The following is a 24,518-nucleotide window of genomic DNA, read 5'->3' as shown; positions in this document are numbered from 1 at the left end:
AGTGCCACCATCTTGTCCTGTCATTCCCATCAGAGAGGAGGGTGCTGTATGGATGTGTTTGATGGGAACAGGGAATAGTTACTGACACCAAAACCTTTTGCTACTTGGTAAAAAATAATGTAGAAGAGATTTGTTATTACATAGTGTTTTTTTTTTTAAAGAGATGAGTTCCAGGCCAGCCTGGGCTACAAGAGCTATTTCCAGGACAGGCTCTAAATAAACCAAAAATAAATAAATAATAGATAAATAGATAAGATGAATGACCCATATAATTAATAGAAATTCAGATGGTTGTTTTGTTTTAATTTTTTTAGCATTTAAGATTTAAGAATATGTTACATAGAATAAGATAAATAATCTGCTGTTGAAATTAAGGTTTTTGCTGAATTTCTGAAGTTTTGGTTGCTGTAGAGTGCTTTAAAAGCAACCTGTATTTTAAAAGCTACATGTTTATCTATTCAATGGAAGTGCATTAAACTTAAATATTTCAAGACTTAAGAAAGTAAATAAATGTGAAGGTTTTCCTAGCCAAGTACTTTGCATAGGCATCTGCAAATTGAAAAATAGTATAAATGAACTTTGAAGTAGTTTCTAATAACACGGTTACAATTCAGAGAACTGTTTTAATAAGTGCTATTTATGAGTATTTGGGTGTTTGCAGCTACACAATCAGGACAGATGTCTGGGGAAGGTAAAGCTGGTCCTCCAGGAGGCAGTTCACGTGCAGCATTCCCACAAGGTGGTAGAGGACGGGGCCGTTTTCCAGGGGCTGTTCCCGGTGGGGACAGATTTCCTGGGCCAGCAGGACCAGGAGGGCCACCTCCACCTTTCCCAGGTAAAACTTTCCTTAAGTTTATCATGGAGAAATCATGTCTGCTTAATACCTCTTTTCCTTTTCTCTCTTTTTCAAGTAATGTATTATTAATGTGACTTACTCTCCTTGTTATGCTATTTTTGGAACCCAGGAAATTTGATCAAGCATCTTGTTAAAGGAACTCGGCCTTTGTTCCTGGAAACTAGGATTCCATGGCATATGGGGCACAGCATAGAGGAAATACCCATTTTTGGCCTAAAAGGTCTTTATTTTTCTCCAAACTTGCTTGACTTATATATAGAATATTTACATCCGTCTTATTTTCTTACCTCTTAAACAATCCTTTCAAGACCATTTTTCCTTGTTTCACTTTCTAGCTTGGCATCAGAGTAGAATATAAGGTGGGTGATGTCACTGTAAGAAGTGTGTTTGCTGAGAGATGGAAAGTATCTTTAGGTGTTAAAATTTGTTCATTTTTGTTTTAGTGGTTTTTCTTAATTATAATTTGAAGAGGTTAAATTTGTGAGGATATTCTTCACCTTTGTAGTTGTTAGATCATTACCATATGGGTTTCATTTAAAGAGAGAGTCATGGTTTATGAATTCTGCTTTAGAAGTAAAATCTTGGCATATAATAGTTAATATCTTTATTGAACTGTTTTTCTCCTTTTTTCTCCTTTATTTTGTAGCCGGACAGACTCCACCACGTCCACCATTGGGTCCTCCAGGCCCACCTGGTCCACCAGGTCCTCCACCTCCTGGTCAGGTCCTGCCACCTCCTCTGGCAGGACCTCCCAATCGAGGAGACCGCCCTCCACCACCAGTGCTTTTTCCTGGACAACCTTTTGGGCAACCTCCGTTGGGTCCACTTCCTCCTGGGCCGCCGCCTCCAGTTCCAGGCTATGGCCCTCCTCCTGGCCCACCGCCTCCACAGCAGGGACCGCCTCCACCTCCAGGCCCCTTTCCACCTCGACCACCAGGTCCACTTGGGCCTCCCCTCACACTTGCTCCTCCTCCACACCTTCCGGGACCACCTCCCGGTGCCCCACCACCAGCTCCACATGTGAATCCTGCTTTTTTCCCTCCACCAACTAATAGTGGCATGCCAACGTCAGATAGTCGTGGGCCACCGCCCACAGACCCCTATGGCCGACCTCCACCGTACGATAGGGGTGACTATGGTCCTCCTGGGAGGTGAGTTAAATGCAGTCAGGAAAAGATAAAGAACTGTGACTGGAAGTCTATTACATTGTATACACGTAAACAATTTCTGTCCTCAGGAAGATGATTTCTATGCTGCCAGTTTTACTTCAGCCAAAAGACAATGATAAAGGGAATTTGCTTAGGCTTGATCTGGTAGAGAAAATAGCATTATTGAATCAGGAAAAGTAACAGCTGTCTCCTAGGCAAATGCCAAATCTTGTTAGTGTAGAGTTGTTTACATTGTTACTAACTTGAGAACTTTTGTCAAACAACAATTTAACATTTATTTGTCTTTTGTAGGGAAATGGATACTGCAAGAACTCCATTAAGTGAAGCTGAGTTTGAAGAAATCATGAATAGAAATCGGGCCATCTCAAGCAGTGCTATTTCAAGAGCTGTGTCTGATGCCAGTGCTGGTTTGTATATTTGTTTTAGTGTTCATTCTTTAACATGACTCTTTATATTATTATAACCCCAGACCCAGGAGCTGGAAGACACTGGGTTAATGCCCAACGGTCTGTTGACTCCAGTTCCTGAGGATCTGAGGCCCTTTTCTGGCTTCTCCAGGCATGCTTGTAGTAAGTAGACACACATGCATTCAAAACACCCGTACACATAAAATAAAATGTAAAAATTAAAAAATCGAAACCCAAATCTAAAGTGAAGTTTATAAAGATAGTTCTCTTACTCCCTATGTAATCTATATGCTCCCAAATCATTATCATTGAATAAGTGTTGAAGGAAGATGCAAGTCAGTGTAGTGGAAAGACCACCAATTTTAAGTTGCTATATTTAGATTTAAATACTAATTGGGGGTTAGAGAGATGGCTCTGATTAAGAGCACTGGCTGCTAGTGCTGGGATCCAGTATCCTCTTTTTTCCTCACTGGGTACCAAACACTCATGGCACATAGATGTACATGCAATCAAAACATTCATACACATAAAAAAAAATTAAAAATAACTAACTTTGGGATTTGAAGAGAGAGCTTAGGAGTTAACAGTACTGCCTGTCCTCCAGAGGATCCAGGATTGCTTCCCAACACCTATGTGGTGGATCAGAACCATCTATAGCTTCTCTGGGAAAACTCCAGATGACGCTGGTGCAATTACAGGGGGCACAGTCATGGTCGAGGCTGTGGCTGTGGTTGAAGTGGGGGCGATTGGGAATGAAAATGGTGATGTTGGTCTTGGTGTTAAGTGCCATCCAAGGGGTTATCATCTTGGCCAAGCTTTCCATCGTCCCTGTGGGGAGAGGCAATTGGGGGAACAAGTTTGGCAAGCCTCAAACTGTTTTATGCAAGGTGACAGGCCACTGTAACTCTGTGTTGGTACATCTCACCCCTGTGCCCAAGAAGCTACCAATGATGGCCGGTATTGATGACTACTGCACATCAGCCAGGGGCTGCACTGCCATCATGGGCAACTTTGCCAAGGCTACCTTTGATGCCATCTCTAAAGTATAGCTACTTGACCCTCGACCTCTAGCAGGAGTCTGTGTTCTCCAAGTCTTCGTATCAGGAATTCACTGACCATCTTGTGAAAACCCACACCAGAGTCTCTGTTCAGAGGACCCAGACTCCAGCTGTGGCCACCACATAAGGATTTATATACAAGAAAAAGTGAATTAAGTCTGTTTAAAAAAGAACTCCAGTTCCAAGGGATCTGATATCCTCTTTTGGCCTCCATGGGCACCAACCAGTCTTGTAATGCAAGACATATGTAGGCAAAACACTTGTATACATATAAAGATTAAATATTAACTTTGATATCGTAGTTCAGAGTTCTAAAAATAGCTGTTATTCTCATGTTTGCAAAATAACTGTCCCTCTGCATGAAACAACAGTCACTAGCGTCATGAACATAAGAATCTTGCAAATTTCAAGACACTGAACAAAAGTCATTATTTATGGTCATCTTAAAAGACACTTCCAAAAAATTGCTTCATCATTCTTATTCCAAAATAGTTGGTTTGATGATAATTTGGAAACAGTTTGTTTGCTATTAACTTTTTCTTTTCCCTGCAGGTGATTATGGGAGTGCTATTGAAACATTGGTAACAGCAATTTCTTTAATTAAACAGTCCAAAGTATCTGCAGATGATCGTTGCAAAGTTCTTATTAGTTCTTTGCAAGATTGCCTTCATGGAATTGAGTCCAAGTCCTATGGCTCTGGATCAAGGTAAAACTTTCCTGTCTCATGTATTTTTTAAATAGTTAACAACAAAGTGGAACTTCAAAAAAAAAAAAAAAATGGGACTTGGGGCTGGGGAGATGGCTCAGTGGTTAAGAGCACTGGCTACCCTTCCAGAGGCCCTGAGTTCAATTCCCAGCACCCACATGGTGGCTCACAACCATCTGTAATGACATCTGGTGCCCTCTTCTAGCCCATAGGGATACATGCACGGCAGAATACTGTATACATAACAAATAAATCTAAAAAAAAATGAGACTCTGATTTTACTTAATGTGTACCCAGCAGTCTGAGCGGATTTTTTTTTTTTTGATTAACTCTAAATGGCATCTTGGTGCTTCCTGAAATACTTCAAGGCACTCGCTTAGAGTAAAATTATATGCAAGGAACTGTATGGCTTCTGTTTACTCTTAGACTAACCGCACACAAGCAGATATAATCTCTACTTTGACTCTGACAGCTTGCATACTCACTGTTCTAGCCAAATGGGTGTCCCTTTCTGTGGACACAGCAAGCATTGACCATCTCACTGATTGCTATTCCTCCTTGGAACCATTTTATTTGTTCTTTTGTTTTTCTTTCCCCTATACATTTGCCTTCATTTTTCATGTTTCAACTGAATCTAGTGTGTCATATTTTATTTCTTTTGTAGTTATTTACTGTAGCATCTAGTCTTTATTATTGATGCTTATTTCTTACTGAACACATGTTGAATGTTGACAGGGTCCTTAGCTATTAAACATTGGTTGATAAAGGATGTTTTTGAAAGAGGGGATTAATAAATAGATGAATGTGTGGTAATGTATTTTGTAACAGATAGTTTTATTTTGGATTTATTTTATGTGTATGAATATTTTGCTGGATACATGTATTCCACATGTGTGCTAGTGCCTGAGGTATCTAGAGTTAGGATGGCTGTGATGGTTGTGGTACTGGGAATCAAACCCTGGTCCTCTGCAAGAGCAACCACTCGGCCATCTTTCAGCCCTTGTAATAGATACAGTTTTTAAAAGGTTTCTTTTAAAGCACATTTACTAATCTTGAAATTTTATGTATTTTGGGAGGTAAATGTTTAGTCTTCACATGATGTTGGCTCTTTTGAGTCAGTGTCTCTTTGTAGACCAGGTTGGCCTTGAACTTACAGAAATCAGCCTGATTATTGTGATTTCACACTCAGCTACGTTTTTAATATATTGATTCTCTGGAAGAGCAGCCAGTGTTTTTAACTCCTGAGCTAGCTCTCAGTTGTCTGTATGATACTTTGTCCTTAATATGCTTTTTCTGGAGGTAGTATCTTAATTAAGAAAAAGGAGTTTATATTGGACACAGTCTTTCCTTTTTTACTACTTTTTGGGCTCCATTTAAGTATGTGCATATTTGAACAAATCTGTCATAACTGGAGACCATATCATGCCTGTTGCTTTGTGAGGACATCTAGTTTGATCAAACAGCTTAACACTTAACCATTTGCCTGGTAAAGAAATCACATAAAAAAATTCTTATTTAACCTAGTGGAATTATCATGAGCTTCGGCTATGATTGGGTTTTTCCAATCAATTAGCATAGATTTCTTTTTTCATTATTTCAGAGTTTCAGTGTAAACCTTACCAACTTTAGCATGACTTTCATTTTCACCTTTGCCCTTAAATGAACAATGTCCAGATTACCTGTCAAGCATCACTGCTCTCACAGCTTGGGGCTATTACTAAATAATCTAAGGATTATCCAAGCATAATCACTGTGCTACTGTGATCCTTGAGACGCAGCATAGAGTGTGGATACACTGGATGGGGATGGGTCACAGTGCTGGCAGGAAGAAGTAAGATGGTAAAAACAATTTCATCATGATGGTTGCCACAGTCTAGGTGTTTTGATTCTTAGAGCCATGACTAGGAGCTGCACCCGAAGGGACAGACACACTTTGAGTAGTGTCATGATCAGGAAGGTTCTGCTACAGCTGCGACCTGGAACTTTTGTGCATATATTAGCTTCAATTATTGGGAGGGACTAGCTATCTAGGTAGATTTCTGTAGAGTAGTAGTTGCATTCTAAAGACATCCCAGAGAAGCTGCCTTTGTTAGTCTTTGCACACACTTCATAAACGCTCGGACTCTTCATGGGAGCTTGCTACCCTCTCTTGAGCCTGCCTTTATGGAACCTTTTTTGCCAATGTTACATGGGAGTATTAGGAGCCTTGAAGCTCCCACATAGCCAGTGTACTTTCATTTAGAACTTCATTTATGCTGGCTTCCTCCACTCCTACAGCTAATCAGAACGGTATAAAAATACTTTATTTCTGAAATTTTACATTTAATATTTTTAGACTGGTTAACTAGTAACTGAAAACCATGGAAAATGAAACTAGTGATAAAAAATGTCTTTTGAAGCTTTCCAGCTATGGAGAGCATTAATCCAGTAATTTCTTTTAGAAGACGTGAACGATCAAGAGAAAGGGACCATAGTAGATCACGGGAAAAGAGTCGGCGTCATAAATCTCGGAGTAGAGATCGTCATGATGATTATTACAGAGAGAGAAGCAGAGAGAGGGAGAGACACAGGGATCGGGATAGGGACCGTGACCGGGAGCGTGACCGAGAGCGAGAATACCGTCATCGTTAGAAGGTGGGCATTATTTTTTATTCTTATATTTAGTATGTGTGTGTGTGTGCTATTAACAGTAATTATAACTCCAAGGCTGTTGTTTATACAGTAAATATACCTACATTTTAAGTGGTCCAAGTACTTGTTCTGATTTAATCTTCTGAAAACATCTGAAAGCAGGTAAGCCATCACAGGTAAAAATATCTTGATCTTTTTTCCTTGAATTCTGCAAGTGTTCTGTGACTTAGATTTCAGATTGTTTATGGTCTTAAAAAAATAATCAAGAGGACTCATTGTGTACTTCTAAAATTTAAAAATTTGGATTCTTGTAATCACATTTATTGTTTGCATATGATTTAAAATATTTATAAAACAACAGGGAATTGTTTCTGATTTGAATATTATATGCTTGGATTTTCAAAAATAAAGTTTCTGTCCTTTCTCCCTTGAACTAACTTCATTTGTCCCTGAAACTTTTTAAGAACATCTAACTTTATAATAGTTTATAATATAAAAAGATGTTTTTCAGCATTGAAAGAGTTTTTCCCATTTAAAAAAAATTACATTTTAGAAAAAAATTTCTGGCATTTGATTTTTTGTTTTTAAAGGAGCATTATCTTTTTTTTTTTTTTTTTTTTTTTTTTTGGTTTTTCGAGACAGGGTTTCTCTGTGGCTTTGGAGCCTGTCCTGGAACTAGCTCTGTAGACCAGGCTGGTCTCGAACTCACAGAGATCCACCTGCCTCTGCCTCCCGAGTGCTGGGATTAAAGGCGTGCGCCACCATCGCCCGGCTGACCATTATCTTTTTAATTGCGCAGAAGGTATAAAGTGGGTTCAGGGTACATAATCTAAAAGCGTTAAGTTGTGCTAAGCCATACATCCCAAGTTAGAAATAACTGGAAATAATTTTCCTTGTTTCATTCATAAGCCATAATCATCGTCTTTTTTTCTGTATTTTAAAATTTTGTGTACTTTTTTCATAAAGTAGAATGAGTTGTCTGTTTATGCTTCATTTTTACATGTAATTTTATTTTATATTTGTGAACAATGTTTCATGAAGAATGGGGAAAGAGCACTGTGAATCTTGCATGTGACAGGTTAATTTATTAACACCTTTGTTCCATATATTGATGGCATATTTGAGTTAGATAAGGCTTAAAACAAATCTTCTATATGTAAATATTTCAAGGATACTTACTGGTAATCCAGTCCTGAAAATTGTTAATATTTAAATTGTAATTGGCTTTATTGTGTATATAATTTGTGACAGCAGTTTCTTTAATTACCTCTCTCTTTCTCTTACACACTCAAACACACACACGAGAAAAAAAGATGTCTAATTTTTATGAAACATAAGAGTTAACCACTCTTGCCGTTTCAGGGCTTTTTGAAATGAGAAAGATGACTTTAATACCTTGTCTTACATTTTGAATATGCCCTTGAATATTCATTAAGACCTTTTTATTAGTTATGCTGTATTAAAATTTTTAATTCTCAAAACATCTAGTTTTAAAATTTCTAAAGTTGGTGATGTTTGAATATAAAAATTGAATATTGTACCATATAAAACTAAACTAAATTTTAAATGAAGTTTTTTTATTCCTAGTAAAAATCCCTTATGGTGAATTCTGATTAGGTTATTACTTGAAATGTCTAATTCTTTGTCATTTGATAAGGTACAGGTTCTACATATTGTATTTTATAATTATTTACTTTAGACTTTGCAGTTTATCAACTATCTTACAGTTACCAAAGACAATGACAGTGAAATTAGGATCCATTTTCATTTATTCAGTGTGCCCATCAAGGGGCTCTAAACAATTCATATGTAGTTAATAAGTAGCAGTTTTCTCATGGGTCTTTAAAATTAATTCAGTAAAGCAGGTTATGTTCCTTTTGAAAATTTCATTGTTAATTTTTACATACTTTGGATATATATTCCAGTCAAGCGTATATACCTAAATATAGTCATGATTTGAGTTCCATGTCTTTCAGACATGAACCACAATTTCCTAGTGTCAAGCTGTTGATGTTTTTGCAATCAGTGATGTACCATATCCCAAATCCCATGTTTTGTTTGTACATTAATCAGAATTGAGTTGTAATATTGTTGTGTGCCTTCATCCAAGCAAAATTTTACAAAAGCCTTCCCAATGAGGAGTGGGGGGAGATGTTTTCCTGGATTATTGTACCATTGCTATATGCCAAGCAATATTTATTGTAAGTAGATGTAAGTGGGTAGGGGCTGGGATTAAATATATATATTCAAATGCAAACCTATTTGCAAATTTTACTACTTTATAAGGTCTGTTGACCTCTTTAGAAGTTTTTGAATATGAGTCCTTTTGAATTTTCATGTAAATCTTAAATGGATTAAGAAGTGCTTCGAAAATAAAGTAAATATCAGTCTTTGTATAAGTTAATAATGTAATACACTATCAAGTGTTGAGGTGGGAAAGGGCAGATTCTGGAAACTTGATGTTGGTTGGCAGCTGTTAATGTCTGTCCCATCCCAAGTTTTTTTTTTTTTGTGTTTGAATTGTTTGGTAATGTTAATTACATTCTCATTTGAAAACTGTATTAGTTTTTCTAAAAGCATTTCATATCCAAGTTAAATAGGTAATAATACTTCAATGAGAAAAATAAGTTTTGTAAATTTCAGTGTGTAAATGCATTGTGCTTCATATTCTGTAATTTTTGCCTTATTCTCAGACCACTCTGAGCAAAATAAAAGGTGTAAGATTGTGTTCATAAAGAAATGTTACAGTTACAGTTGAGTTCTTAGATTGTGTTCACCTGTTTGTTTAGAACAGTTCTGCTCAGCTTAGAAGTTTCTGCTAACAACTGAGTTTGTGTACTGGAGAATAATGAAAGCAAGTTTTTTTTCGAGATGCTTTTTATTCAGGCTTCTTTCTAGTTTAAGAAATTTACATTTTCTCAAGTGGTTATATTCTTTACTAAGTACTGTGTTTGGAGTGTGGCCATGTGATTACTTCTGGCGTAAATGTCATGAATTTGAATTTAATTAATTACTTTAGGATACTTTGTATTGCTTACTTAGGTTACTTTTTGGAGGAAAAGCCCAAATTAAGATGTTTCATCTCCTTAGGAGTGTTATGTTGTGGCTTTTGTGAAAATTCTTTTCATTGCTTGATGAATAATAACTGACTGTCAACAAGATCTTAATTATTTCTACATCTCTTAGGTCATTTGTTACTGCCTAGTATTCCTCCCCAGCCTTGTGTCCATCTGTCTCAGTTGCTGTGCTTTATCTTGCTATGCTGGTTCTCATTTCTCTTCTTATTTCTGATATTTTTAGTATTTGAAAAATCTGTCTTATTACAGTGTCTTAATTGAAGTGACAAGAAAGGGTAGGAAGTGTGATCCCTTGGATGTATTTTTGCTCACTGTGGTTTAAGAATATAATTTTGATTATAAATAATTGATGTTTCTCTGTCTTAAAAACATTTGATGCCAATGTGAGTCACTTTGCTCTCACTTTCATCTCAGTGTGAGGTTTCCACCATTGTTTAGTTTGTGCATTGGATGGTTAGCATTGTTTAAAGGAAACCCACTAACCAGTAAGAGAAGAGTGCTATTCATGTTAATCCAAATTAATGTTTTTGCTTTCTGTGATTAGAAAGTTCTATCTACCTCTTGATGTAGGTGAATTGTAAGTAACAGCTTCTTTTGAAATCTCCATGTCTTTTGGGTGATTCTTTTTGATACAAAGTCTATTTTTTTTTCTTTTTTGTAATGGAGTTTATTTCTACCATGGAGTCAGTTGCATAGAACACCTAATTATGTATTTTGTAGAGTAAGGGTAAGTATGATGTTTAGAGAAAAACAGGACAATATAATTAGCTAGAAACTTTTTGTGAGCACCAGCAATAAAAAGAATTGCTTTTTATGTACTGTGTTCTAGTCCATATAAAAAGAAACTGAAGAATTAATATAAGTTTAGATACTTCTGTTGCCTACTTCATCCCCAGACCTCATTAGGGAGAAATTTTCAGATATAGAAGATTAAATTTTATTTATTTAAAGGCATTGAATTTCTAAAATTATGTGAGGATCCTTTTTAACTCGGCACATTAATATGAAAACCTGTAAGAGCTGGGTGTGGTAGTGCACACCTTGACCTCATTCAACACCTAGAGACTGCAGGAAGATACTGTGAACTCCAGGCCAGCCTGGTTTACATGTGGAGTTTCAGGCTTGCCAGGGCCTCTATACTAAGATCCTATTTCAGAAATAAATACAAACATGCAGCATAAAAACTTATGAGGATCCTAAAAAATAAATATTCAAATGCTTATTTTCTTTAAAAGATGATTTTTTTCTTGAATTTTAAAATACAAATAATGCCAAGTTTGCATATAAGTGATGAATTTGAGTTGTTAATAATGGTTTGATACCATGTCAAAATATAGGTATTTCGCTCTGTATTAAAATTATACTGCTTGCTTTAGCTTGCAGATTTTGAAGCTGTAGTTTCACTGTCTTGGTTCATTTAACAGCTAGAGCAAGTAATTGTGCGACTTGACAGTACAGAGTTGATTAAATGCTATTTTGAACATACCGGTATTGAATGTATTTGTCACTTTGAAGCTTTTTGATAATCTTTGTTTATGCAGATGTCTACTTAGACTTTGAGATTATTATATGGAATTGGGTTATTGGAAATGGGTTGTATTGCCTTCAAAGTTTGCTTCCGTTTGAGATTGTAAAATTTGTGTTTATGTAAAGTGTTTAGAACTAGAAATAAAAGTTTCTAGAATATTACCTAAATTTTATGTCTGTATGGTAAAATTTAAAGATAAATTAGTGAAGACTTACGTAAAGATACGTAGCAAAAGATGAGTTCATTAGTCCTGCATAAATATGTGTACTGTGACATCACAAACAAGATTTCCTGTATAAAAATAGTAAATTAGGGTCATGGTAATATGTACCCTGTGTTTTTTTTTTTTAAATCCATAATGTCGTATACAGTGTTCTGCCTGCATCTATGCCTGAAGGCCAGGAGAAGGCACTAGATCTCATTACAGATAGTTGTGAGCCTCTATGTGGCTGCTGGGAATTGAACTCAGGACCTCTGGGAGAACTGGAAATGCAGTCAGTGCTCTTAATCACTGAGCCATATCTCTAGCTCCCCTTGTGGCTTTTTTTCCTTTGGTTTTTCAAGACAGCCTTTCTTTACCTTATAGTCCTGGAATTTTCTCTGTAGACCAGGCCAGCCTTGAACTCAGAGATCCACCTGTTTCTGCCTCCCAAGTGCTGGGATTAAAGGACGTGCATCACCACCACCCCGTCCGTCCCAGTGGCTTTTTGAAAGATTGATTTTCTTTCTTTTTTTTCCTATCCCCACACTGTGCTTTTAAAATGATTTGTCTCTCAGTGATCCATTCTTAATCTTTTGTAACACAACAAAAATATTAGGGGAGATAGCATTCCTTTTTTAGTAGGAATTATGAATTTCCCTACAATCTGTTTAGCAGCTTAAAACATGTGCTTTGTCCTTTTTCTAATGCCTTAGTGTTTTTAAATTTCACTAGTGATGGGAGTATACTGTTTCATAGGTCATGGGCATGTGAGAAGTCCTTGATTCATTCCTAGTATCAAGTCCAGAAAACAGAAAAATTCTAGTCCTACTAGAATTTTGTAACCTGTAAAATAAGAATATTTTAAAATTGACGTCACACATTTTTTCTATTAAGTAGTTCCTCTATGTAAGCCTCATCAAACTGACATGAAAGTGGAAGGACAAAAGGTGATACTATAAATAGCTTAAATGTTTGTTTAAAAAAAAAGTACAGATGTATAGAAAGCATTTAGATGAGAAAGAACCTTTTGTACCTTTAAGGTTTATGTTTTTATTAGGAAGTGTGAATATGTGTCTATATACTGATATTCTTAAGAGTCTCCTAAAGATAATTGAACACAAAATTTATGGTTGTCACTGAAACTACCATTAACTACAAATAGCATAGGATCTCTTAAAATTTTTATGACAGGATGCCACCAACCTTTGTGTGCTTTTGAAAAATATTAAACTACCTCTTTAGTATTTCTATTTTAAATATTTGATATTTCAGTGATATTTTTTAAATTAATGTTCTTTTTTTGATTTACATATATATTATCTATATATATGTACATATTCCTGAAACTATAGTATCTCAATTTTACTATTAGTTTCCCTCTTTATGTAAGTTTTCAATGAATTTTATCATTGTAGATTCCCATTAGTTTCTGTTTGGTCAGTGGATATAGGAGAAATAGAATGAAAGTAACGTCTCAAATTTGTATCATGTCTAAAGATTTGTATGTGGATGTCATATTTAATGTCCATGCTGAGGTATTTATTTATAAATTTTGTAACATGGAACACCATTGGTTTATAACAGATTGGCAGAATTTCGTGTATGCTGTCAAATTACGGTTAATTTGTAAATTTCATTGCATTTTATATTCAGTTCAGCATTTGTTTAATAAATTGTGTGGATGAATGAAAAGTAGCTACATTCAAATCCAAACATTTTCCCATTTATTTTGTAGTATGCATATTTTAGGAAATGATGTATGACTGTTCTCATCATCACAGAAACAGTAGCTGCTGTATTTGCTTTTGTAATTTTTTACTCTTAAAAATTCATATATATTGTACAAAATATTGGTCTTCAAATGACTATCACTGAACTTCAAAGGTAGAAATGTATAAAAATGAAAATGAGAATTGCTCATTTGGTATCTGTAAATGTGGAGCACCTCTCCACCATGCCAGCAGCTACTGTTTGAGCTACTTTTTATTTTGTGTTAGAGTTCCTAAGAGTGAGTAGATGCACGACTTGTGTATGTATAGCTAAGCCAACATTTTTCTGTGTATTCTGGGGAATAGCAAAATCTACATCACAAATTTTGACACATTACAGCTGAAGGAAGAGGAACACCTTCCAAGACAAAACAGTCTTCATGAGGGAAAAGTGACGCTTGTCCAGCAGTTTGCTTCTTGTGATTGAACTGAACCTGTAAGGATTCATGGATAAACTGAACAGGAATAGATCTGAATAAAGCAAATCTGCATAAATGGTAACCAGTAGCTCTACTTTTATTTTTTATGTTGCTTAACTGTTTTATTTGAAGGAAATCTGTGTGATTAAAAAGTTAATAGCTTTTGCAACTTTATTACTGGTTATATATATTTGGCTATTATAATGTGCAAGCCATTGGAAAAAATTCAAGTAAATGCTTGTTTTTTTATAGTAGTTTGTTCTTGTTAAAATGTTCATATGATAATGTCTGTAAACAGCACCACTTTGATTACAATAGATGTAGTGTTGTAATAAACTGTTTAATGGGGCTGATGTGTAAAGTTATTTGATGTTTACACCTCAGGGAAAGTCTTGTGTTCAGCAATATCTAAAGATAATGTTACTATGACAACATTTTTACTGTCCTTTAAAAAAAAGCATTGCAATAGGGTGTTTGGATATGCATCAATCTAATCTTGCGTTCAGTGAATTAAACATAACCAATTAAGTGTCTCTTGCCCTTGATTTTGATATTAGAATAGGTGATTACATGGATATTTAATATTTCTATATTCTGCTTTTTAAGCTGTTTTTACCTAGTTAGCTTGTGATTTTGCTGAATGGTATGTAAACTTGTAAAAATTGAAATTGGCAGATATAGCAATCCAGTCAATGTGTTAGGGGTCAAAAATTTGAGGTTGTAACTTTTTTGGTAAAGACTCATGTGTTGCTACAGTAGTGCAGCTTAATTACTCCTGAGATTACTAAAATAATTAATTGTGAAGTGCTAGCATTTAAGAGAGGTTTTGGTAATTCTGATTTGATACGGTAGTTTACTGTTTCTTGCTGATGGTTCTATAGGCAGTGTAAATATAGTCATACAGCAGATAAATGTGAATAAAGAAAGTCCTACTGTTCTTCTGGGTAGAAAGTCTGAAGGGTGTCATGTTTATTACCATTGGGTTTTATTCTTCCGTGTGAGTAATGGGAGATTATAGTTACACCCTGTCTTTATGGTTCAAAGAATTCTGTGTATATTCATGTAACCCTCTTGATTTATGCTTGATTAAAGTTAGTGACTCGGTTAATTTTTTTTCTTTTAACCCCAGCCCAAAGGCTGTATTCAAAGCACCTGGCTAGCATGAGTTCTGCAAAATTGGCAGAGACAGTCTGTCAGCTTGATTACTTATTTTTATAGGAAGTTAAAAATCTGAAGTACTAAGGAAATTTGAGATAAAATCCTTAAGATAATTTGTTTTAAATATATTTTAAAGATCTTATTACTTAAGAGATCTTTGGATAGTAGGCATTGACTTTTAAAGTTTGTCTAAAATTTAAGGGCAGTGCTTTGGGTATTTGTGTACCGTAGATAGAGATAATGTGCAGCTCGAGAGGTTTGCACTGGTGTTCTTCAGTTTCAAAATATCCTTACCACTGCCAGTTCATTTAAAAACATTTTGTGAGCAAAGTATTTTTGCAAGAGATCATTGGTGTTTATCAGAACTGTTAGCTCTCAGAAATGATTTTTCTTAAGTGTTTAATCTTGTTAAAATGCAAGTTGCCTTTTAATTTGAGAGTTGTATCAAAATCTATTTTCTTGTTTTGTGTATAGGTATTGTAAGTTTTTGTCATTTCTTAGCTTTTTTAATAGTTTAATTACAATATCCTAATGTGAAGACGTTTGGACATACATATGTTTACGAGGGAAATTAGTTAATAGTAAGATTAAAAGGTAAGTAAAATGTCCATGAGATCAATTTTCTCTGAACACTTTTAAAATGGAATCACAAATACATATACTTGAAATGAAACTGGAGATTTTGTACTAATTTTAATCCTTCATTACCTTCTCTTTTTTTAATCAGTGGAACCCTTTAATTGCCTTTCTGTCACCCTTCTTGCTTGGCTTATTTCATTAAGTGACTTTGGTTGCAGATAGTGTGAGTGGATGGCAGTTGTTCGCTGCTGATGGTCAATTATTTTAAGTTGTCAGGAAGAAATAAAATAACTTTGGTTTGACTAAATTTGCAAAGTCTCCTACCTGTTAACACATGAATGTATAGCAGTAAAAGTAACAATTGCAAATCTTGTTTTATTTGTCAAAATCTTTATGTTTAGGAACCAGTGTTATTTGAAAACTTGTTTTTAATGTGTAAAAGCAATCCAAAGAGATAAATCTTTGCAAACACACCAAATAAATAAATATATAGAGAGAACTAGAAAAAAAAAGTGATGGGGGGTTTAAAATTATCGTCCATATATTGGTGATGAAAACAAGCCTGAGTGTATTCTGAATCCTAGCATTGCCTATTGCTGCAGCCTAGTAGTAAAGTTATAGGTGCGTGGGAAAGACCCACATGGTGTTTCTCCTGGAGCAGCACCCTGAGTTCATTGTACTGCTGTGAGGTAAAGGAAATATGTTTGTAGAAACAATATTTCAGTGTAAATTTATAAGTGTTTATGTTGTTTTGTCAGTTTCCAGCAAGATTTTGAGTAACTTGCCATAGCTATTATTGATCATATATATTAGCCCATTTAATGGCTCTTTTACCTAGCATATTCTTAAGCAGTTAACTACAATTTGGAATTCACAAATAACGTGTAGCTTAAGATCTTTTCATTTGATTCTCCTATGGAGAATGTTTCTTTTGTTTTTACTAGTTTAAAGTCAATTCAAAAAATAAACATGGAGGTTTTGATGAGCATTATAGCATTTTGTAGTGAAGGGAAATTGTTGAAAAGGGTAAGACTTTCTTTCCCTGTGTGTTGAAATGTGCCAATAAGTACTTTTCTGTTTCATACAATGAGATGCTAGTGCAAGGCTCTATTGAGTGCTCTTGACATTCCAGTTCTGTTACCCAGGTGGTCATTGCATTATTTGTATCTTGCAAACCCCAGAGTTGGGTCTTAAGTTTTAGCTTAAGTTATTTTAAGAGGAAGTTTATGTTCTAATTCTTTACTGAGAATACAGTATTGATATTCTTGCTATTGCACAGATAACTGATTTTTAAATTTTACTCATTGAAGTTCATTTGCACCCTTAGCCCTCTGTAAATGTTTCCCCTAGTTGTATGTACTTACTAAATGCACGCTTCTCCACTGTACATATTAGACATTTTTGTGCTGAAATATATTAAGTAGGATTTTTGTAGCAAAGCATTCTATTTTTATGTTCTTATAGTATATGTGTTAACTTTAATCTTCAATTAAAACACCAGTGTATTTATTTTTTAGCAACTTGACTCCTAGAAGCCTTAGTCTAATTTTTAAATAAACATTTAACCAAAAATTATGAATTTATTGAGATGTGGCCTTATATATAGTATTTGTTGTGTTCATAATGTGATTTTTTTTTAAATTTAGATTTTATTTAAATCAAGATTTAGAATTTGTTTTAAGTCAAAGTAGAAAATGTATTAAGTGTTTAGGCTTCTGGGAGGAAGTTCTTATACTCTTCTTTCTTTGCATTAGAAAGATGCAATATAAATTTATGGGTATTTGAACTATTCAGTCTATTGTGTTATGTTCAGATTGGTTTAGGTTTGTCTTAACCCAGTGTTTTTTAAGCTGCAGGTTGTCGGCCTTCTCTGACTATACAGCTTCTGTGGCTTTTGTATGGGGTGGATTAACTCTTGGTTACGTATAGCCAGATTTCAGGGTTTTAAAGATGTCCCATCACATTAATTATATTGTAATGGGAGGCTTTTAAAATATTAGGTAAAATTTAATTGAAGTCACATAAATTTTGACTTAAATGGTATCTTTGTATAGTAAATACTACGAGCAGTTTTTCATGAGGGAGTACCTGACACTCCACCATGGGAGTAAATTACATTCATTTCATAATTGGAGAGACCCTTCTTTTAGTAGAAATAGTTCATTTTGAAGGTGTATTTTTTGCTACACTGTTACTGCGTAACACTTCTCATCATTTTCTGTATGCAAATTATTTTAAAATACAGTGGTAAATTCATGTTTGTTTATTTTTTTTTTCTTTTGGAAATTGTACTCAGGTGGTATTTAATGGGAAATGACCCTTTGGGGTGAATTATAATGTGTTTTGAGGACTGCATCTATAACATTTATGACTTTAGCCTTAAAGAGGTCTAGTATTTTTCTTTTGCATCCCGTGGTGTATTAGCAAAGTAGTTTACAGTCCAGAATAGCCTTACAAAGTTGTTTTACAATTTTTAATGGAAAGCCCTTAACAACAAAAAATTGTATCATATTACAGTACTCATGAATTATTGAATAATCATCCTTTGTAAATAAGCTGTCTAATATCAGAAGGCCAAAGAAAAGTCTTGAAATTTTAGCTATTGAATGTGGTGTGGTGACTTCATAAGATTTCTGTGCAAAAGGTAAGGTAATATTCCATCAAATAGGCATCATTTTGATGTCCATGAAAGCTAGACTTCCATATTAGCTTCTTTCAAAAGGCTCATTCCCATTTTATTAAAATGTTTGTACTTGCAATTTTGTGTTTAATGTTTACTTTGTCTTTCCTTTCTTTAGCATTTAGGTGACTGTTGAGCAGTTTGCTATATGGTCATTGTTGGCCTTAAACTGCACTAGTAACAAGCATGGTATTTATCTTGTATTGAAAATAAAAAGTTTTGATAATACTTTGCAGTTTGTCCTTTTTGTTTTACTTATACTTTATTTTGTTTCACTTTGAGTAATATCTGGGGAAAATGCAATACTAACAAATTAGATGTCATCTGTATTTTGTCTAAGCCAACCTCCTTGAGTGGTTATTTTCTTTTAGCATATTCTTAAAGTTTTAATTACATTTATATTCTGTGAGTACATGTGCATGCTATGATCTGTGTGTGGAGGATGGGGGACAATTTGCAGGGGTTTGGTGGTGTCATCTTTGCTGAGCCATCTGGATACAATTATGATTGCCTCGTCTTAGGAAGATTATGAAATGTCACCAGTCCTTTCGAAGTGAAAACCTGGCCTAAAGTAACGAATGGCTCAGTTCCTTAGAGTGCTCACTGTTTGCTCGTTCAGAATTCCCGAGTTCAATTCCCAGCAACCACTTGTTGGCTCACAACCATCTGTAATAAGATCTGGTGCCCTCTTCTGGTATAAAGTTGTACATGCAGAACACTTGTGGACATTAAATAATAAATCTTTAGAAGTAAAACTGTTTTTAGATCACAGCAGTGGTTTACTAGCTGACTTGGGTGTAACATGTTCTAACTGTTCTTAATAATAGAAACCCAGAATCAGATGTAGGGGTTAATGCTGAAGATCAGAGAAGCAGAGCAGCCAACCATTAAGAGTTCTTACCTCTATCAGTGCTCAGACCGAATGGGGTAGGTATCCTGTTTCTGTGAAGCCTCAGATTGAATCTGAGCGCCTTCCTGTCTCCTCCTGCCTTACTATTATTGTCTGTGCCCAGCCATATGACTTCCGTCTCCACTTCCCTAGTGGAAAAGCTATGTGCCAACACTGCCTGGCCCCTATGGCTGACTAGTGGCTTAGCTCTGCACTATGATCTTCAGGCAAGCTTTATTTGTTGGATCACAACATACCACTACACTTGGGAACATTATAAGACATACTTTTAAATAGTAACAGATGAGTTCTTCAGATACCTGATCCATTTGCACTGGAGCTGTAACTCATTTGCTAGGGTAGTTGCATAGCATGCAGGAAGCCTGGGTTTGATTTAAAGATCATTACATAAAACTAGCTACAGTGGTGGCACATCAGGATCTGAAGTTCAGATTTATCCTCATGAGATTCAGGCCATCCTGGAGTATATGAGAGTATACTTTAAAAAGAGAGAGAATATGTGGCTCATGTGTTTAAACCCAACACTTGGGAGGCAGAGATAGGTGGATCTCTGAATTTGAGGCCAGTCTGGTTTATAGAGCTAGTTATAGAACAGGTTCCAAAGCTACAGAGAAACACTACGTTCAAAAACAAACAAACAAAAAAACCAGAGAGAGAGAGATCGGTACACAAATGTTTAATTCGATTCCAGGTTTATTAGCTATAAAGTTCTGACTATGTTGAGGGTGACAACGCTAAGCAAGATAAAGCATGTTACCATTATAGCACTTCTATAGTGTTGCGAGGTTTCTTGTGCTTTTTTCAAGTGCCATTATTAGAATAATTTAAGGCTCTAGAACACAAACTGTATAGTAACCAGTCATAGACTGCATTGTCTCAAACGTAGGTTGTAGTTGAAAATGGTGTTGAATTTGGAATGCTTAGAAAAGTTGGCTCCTGGTTAGGAACTTCTGTCTGTTTACACTTCCCCAACCCCCTATGTTAACAATAGAGGGTTTTGCTTTTAAGCTGTGAAAAGTTCCGAGAACAGTTTCTGCTGTGTTTTGCGTCCAAACTGAAGGTTTCCAGCATAGGAAAACCTATGCATAACTCTACCTTACAGTTCCAACCTGGGCAAAGTGTCCATCCTGCCCCCCAACAAAGGACTTAAGAGTCTTCTCTTTCTACTTGTTTCCTAACCCTAATCATGAAATAGGATTATTTTCTAACATTACTGTGGACCTTTTCTGATTTATCTTTCGTTAGCAGAGTTCTTAGGAATTTATGTGCTGACATTGGTTCTGATCAGGTATGCAGGACATACTTTAAAAAAACCTATAGTGAGCCAGGTGTGGTACACACATTACTAACATTTAGAAATAGAGGTAGAAGAATCGCGATGGTTGCGCACGCCTTTAATCCCAGCACTCGGGAGGCAGAGGCAGGCGGATCTCTGTGAGTTCGAGACCAGCCTGGTCGACAGAGCTAGTTCCAGGACAGGCTCCAAAGCCACAGAGGAAACCCTGTCTCGAAAAACCAAAAAAAAAAAAAAAAAAAAAAAGAAGAAGAAGAATCTCTAGTCTGAAGGTAGTCTAAGTTACCAATTAACCCTGTCCTTATTTTTCTGTTGTGTAGGCTCTTGCTTATCAGACCAGAAGATAACAGAGGGTTAGTTCTTGGTTTGCATCTTGAGATAGCATCTCCTTCATTTCTGTCTGATGGCACCCTCAAGGTTGTGGCTTGTGATTAGATGGGTGAGTCTCCTGTTAGCACTTTGAATCACAGTAAAAAATCCTGAGATAAAAAACTTGCAGCATTTTTATTTTATTTTATTTTTTACTTGGGTTTTAGGATTCTCGTCATTTGGCTTTTGTAGTGAGTCACTTTACCCACTAAGTCCTCATGTCTATCCAATCAGACCTTACATGAAATGAGCTTACCACACTCAGCTCATTGGAAAGCGTCGGCTTATTTCCTTAACAGTATCCTGAAACCTGAAGACCTGGTAGAGGGATACACCTGCTTTCTGGGAGAGGGAGGGTCTTATGAAAAAAATCCTTTTGGCAGGAATGTTCAGTGTAGTAGGAATTTAAAGAATGTTTGTCTGAAGCATGTAGTAAGACATACAAGAGGTACCGGATTTATTAATGCTAGAGCCTAAGGCTTGTAAGTCATACGAGTCGGTGAGAAGGCTCAGCCGGTCCTAAGGACCCGAGTTCCATCTTTAGGACCCACATGGTCTAAGGAGAGAATTGACAACTGTGTACATAAGTACAGTGGCACACATTAACCCCCACCACACACTTGTAGTTTAAAAAATCTTATCACCGATTGACTAATGTATAAGAAAGGGCACAATTCAGTTAGTATTTATTTCAAAATGTCTTTGTTGCAGAGTAAGTTTGGAAAAAGATGTGGTAGGTAGGCCAGTGAACTTCATAACTGTTCATCAGGAGTAAAAGGGGTAGCATACAGGGTCAGTGGACTAAGAGACAAGGTGAAAAGGTGGAGTGCATTAGGAGATATTCAAGGACTAATTAGTATCCACTGTCCAAGAAATGGTAATCATGTAGCCATATGATTTTGAAGTTGAGAACTGGAGTTAAGTCTTAAGTTATGTGACTTAATTACAGATAAGGTGGATAAAAAAAAATGTGGTAAGAACTTGGCCTGTCGTAAAAGGAATGGGAAGAGTCTGGTTGATGAAAGCAAACTGAAGGTACCATTGAGCCAGGCAGTAGTGGCATACACCTTTAATCCCAGCACTAGGGGAGGCAGAGGCAGATCTTGTGAATTAAATAAGACCAGCCTGGTCTACAAAGCAAGTTCCAGGACAGCCAGGAATGTTACACAGAGAAACCCTGTCTCAAAACCAAAAAATTCTCATTAACTATGTCGGGGTCTGGTGCCAGTCCGGATCCTAAATTATTTTTCCGGACCAGAGGAGAGGCGTGGGAATTACTGAGACAACTCAAGTGGCTTTATCCGGAGTGACATTCTCAGTAAATTTCATGAGTAAACTCATGAAATCCTGAGTTCACATTCTGAAAATTCCTCCATTTATTTTCCTAGCAGCCTTATTTACCAAAACATAAACTGGGGGAAATTCATTAGCATTCTGTTTCCTAGGTAACCAAGTGAATGGTTGTGGTCACGTCCACATCTACCTATGCCAGCTCTGTCACGTAGGCCGAATAAACATCTCTTTTCAGGCATCCTCCAAATTACAAAGATGAGCAGAACAACATCCTGACAGGCTAGGTGACCACCTCCTGTGCGCACAGGTGCAAACTGTGGCCTGGGATTCTCATTGCCATACCATGAAAAATATGGGCTTAGGGTAATATGAAGAAGTGCTTTTTGGAAGGCCATGGGTTTGTGCTTAAGTTTGCAATATTCATATTTAGTGGCCTATTTTGGAGTAGAAATTGAGAATACTGTATAGTTGTGGCTTACACTCTGGAGAAGTAAGGTTAATTCTTAGCTTTATCGAGTGGTAAGTGGGGGCTGGAGAGATGGCTCAGCTTTTAAGAGCACTGACTTTTCTTCCAGAGGACTTCGGTTCAATTCCTAGCACCCACATGGCGGCTAACAACTGTCTGTAACTCCAAGATCAGGCAAACATACAGGCAAAACACCAGTGCACATAAAATAAGTTACTTTGAAACAAAAGACTTGTTAAATGTATCTAAGTTTAGGCTCCATTTTATTTGGTGGCAGTTCATTTACATGCATCTGATCTCTAGAAGGTAGATGGATACAAACAGCTATGGTTGAATACTCTTCTAGTCGCTACCAACCTGGCCACAAAATGCCATTTACCCACGGCCTCCCTATTTGAGGATGTGTTACTTAGTGGGTTTTGTACTTGTAGCCTTTCAAATCTTAGTCACACTACATAGAGTTTACACTGGAAGCTCTGAGGAGTTCTGACAGCAGACGTGATTAGAGGTTAGAAAATGCTTTTGGGATTCTAAATTTTCAGTTATTTGTCCATCCCTATCAAGCCAAGCTCCACGGCCTTAAGTTCTTTTAAGCCATGATAATACCTGAACTGTAGTTAGGAATGTATTTGTAAATGTTCACTTCCACAAATTCCACTCAGTCCCCCGTTAGAGCCAACATCAGTACCTTCATTTTAGTTGCTTTGTTCTAAAACTTGGAGATGCCCCCTCCTTGACTCATCACATTTCACATCCCATACGTTCATCTACCATCAGTGAGTTCCTAGCACCATTCCTTAGTCTCACTGCTTCCTGCCCTTGTGCCGCACATAGTCTCTGTAGCACAGCAGTGGTTACCTATTTCTGTAGTAAGCTGCGGTCCTTAAGATAAGGCCTCATTCAGACTGCCTTTGAACACAGAATCCTGTTTCTGCCTTCCAGCTGCAGCAGTTATAGACCTGAGTTACCCTGCCCATGCAATAACAAATTTATTTCGCCATAATTTCAACTAGTTCTTATCAATGGCTTTTAGGGTTATTTCTCCTTTTTTGTTAATATCACTGTAATAAGCATCTTAGTGTAGAAAAAGTAATTTTTCAAATATTTGAGTAAGAACATAAACATTTGAGTTTTGAACACAGTAAATTGCCCCTAATTATATGTAAAATTCCCCATCCTTTGAATCTTGAGTGCTTTTAAATTTCAATTTGAGAGATACTTTTTTGTTTTTATAGTGATGAAAAGTTATTTACATACTTTTGGTTTTTACAGTCATCTGTTTTGCTTTGTAATGTTAGAGATCTATCCAATCTGGCCTTTTCCATACCAGACAAGCACTACCAACTGACCTATAACATATGTATCAGTAGTGTACTGCCATCTTCTGATTTTGTATAAATTTTGTAAATCTTGTAAAAAGGAAGTCCATAATAACTTTCATTTGGGAAAACATTTCACTAAAGAGATTTAGACTCTGCTGTGCACGCTGTTGCACACCTTTAAATCTCAGCACTCAGATAATAGGAGTAAAACGACCGTTGTGGTCTATATAGTGAGTTTCAAGGCATCCAGGATTGCACAATGAAAAGAATAGCCTATGATAGTATTTGTTAATATTGATTGTTAACTTGACAATACAGAATCACAGAATCACGTGGAAGGCACACCTTTGGGCAAACCTATGAGGGGTTATCTAGATGGGTAACTTGGTGGTACCATATCATGAGCTGCATTCTAAAAGGAAAAAGTGAACTGAACATTGGTACTGGCACTCTAGTCTTCCTGACTGGGGATGCACTTTGACTAGCAGCTTCATATGCCTACCTCCATGTTTTCCCGCCATCTTGGGATTCCCCCTAATCTAAAGCAAAAGTAAACACTTAAGTTGTTTGGTCAGATTTTTGTGTCACTTCTCTCAGTGACAAAAGTGATGTGCAGTATGCTTGA

At 36.2% G+C, this 24,518-nt stretch overlaps 1 protein-coding gene across 7 annotated transcripts in view; it reads left to right on the top strand.

Moving 5' to 3' along the window:
* The window catches only part of Cpsf6 (cleavage and polyadenylation specific factor 6), a 33,813-nt gene extending 15,346 nt beyond the window's left edge, over nucleotides 1–18,467 (top strand). The window contains exons 5-11 of one of the 7 annotated variants that reach the window (XM_075954394.1): nucleotides 662–835; nucleotides 966–1,076; nucleotides 1,503–2,007; nucleotides 2,317–2,432; nucleotides 4,043–4,196; nucleotides 6,641–6,830; nucleotides 13,744–18,467. In XM_075954394.1, coding sequence (XP_075810509.1) covers nucleotides 662–835; nucleotides 966–1,076; nucleotides 1,503–2,007; nucleotides 2,317–2,432; nucleotides 4,043–4,196; nucleotides 6,641–6,827 — 1,247 coding nt within the window. In that variant the 3' untranslated portion in view covers nucleotides 6,828–6,830; nucleotides 13,744–18,467. Of the gene's footprint in view, nucleotides 1–661; nucleotides 836–965; nucleotides 1,077–1,502; nucleotides 2,008–2,316; nucleotides 2,433–4,042; nucleotides 4,197–6,637; nucleotides 6,831–6,918; nucleotides 7,381–13,743 lie in introns of those variants that run through there. The other 6 variants (XM_075954391.1, XM_075954392.1, XM_075954395.1 and 3 more) reach the window with 6 other exon arrangements.
* Nucleotides 18,468–24,518: the final 6,051 nt, after the last annotated feature.

Source organism: Microtus pennsylvanicus, chromosome 20, assembly GCF_037038515.1.
Source record: "Microtus pennsylvanicus isolate mMicPen1 chromosome 20, mMicPen1.hap1, whole genome shotgun sequence".
Lineage (NCBI taxonomy): Eukaryota > Metazoa > Chordata > Mammalia > Rodentia > Cricetidae > Microtus > Microtus pennsylvanicus.
The sequence above is the reverse complement of the archived record's forward strand: the minus strand, read 5'-3'. Positions and strand labels throughout refer to the sequence as shown.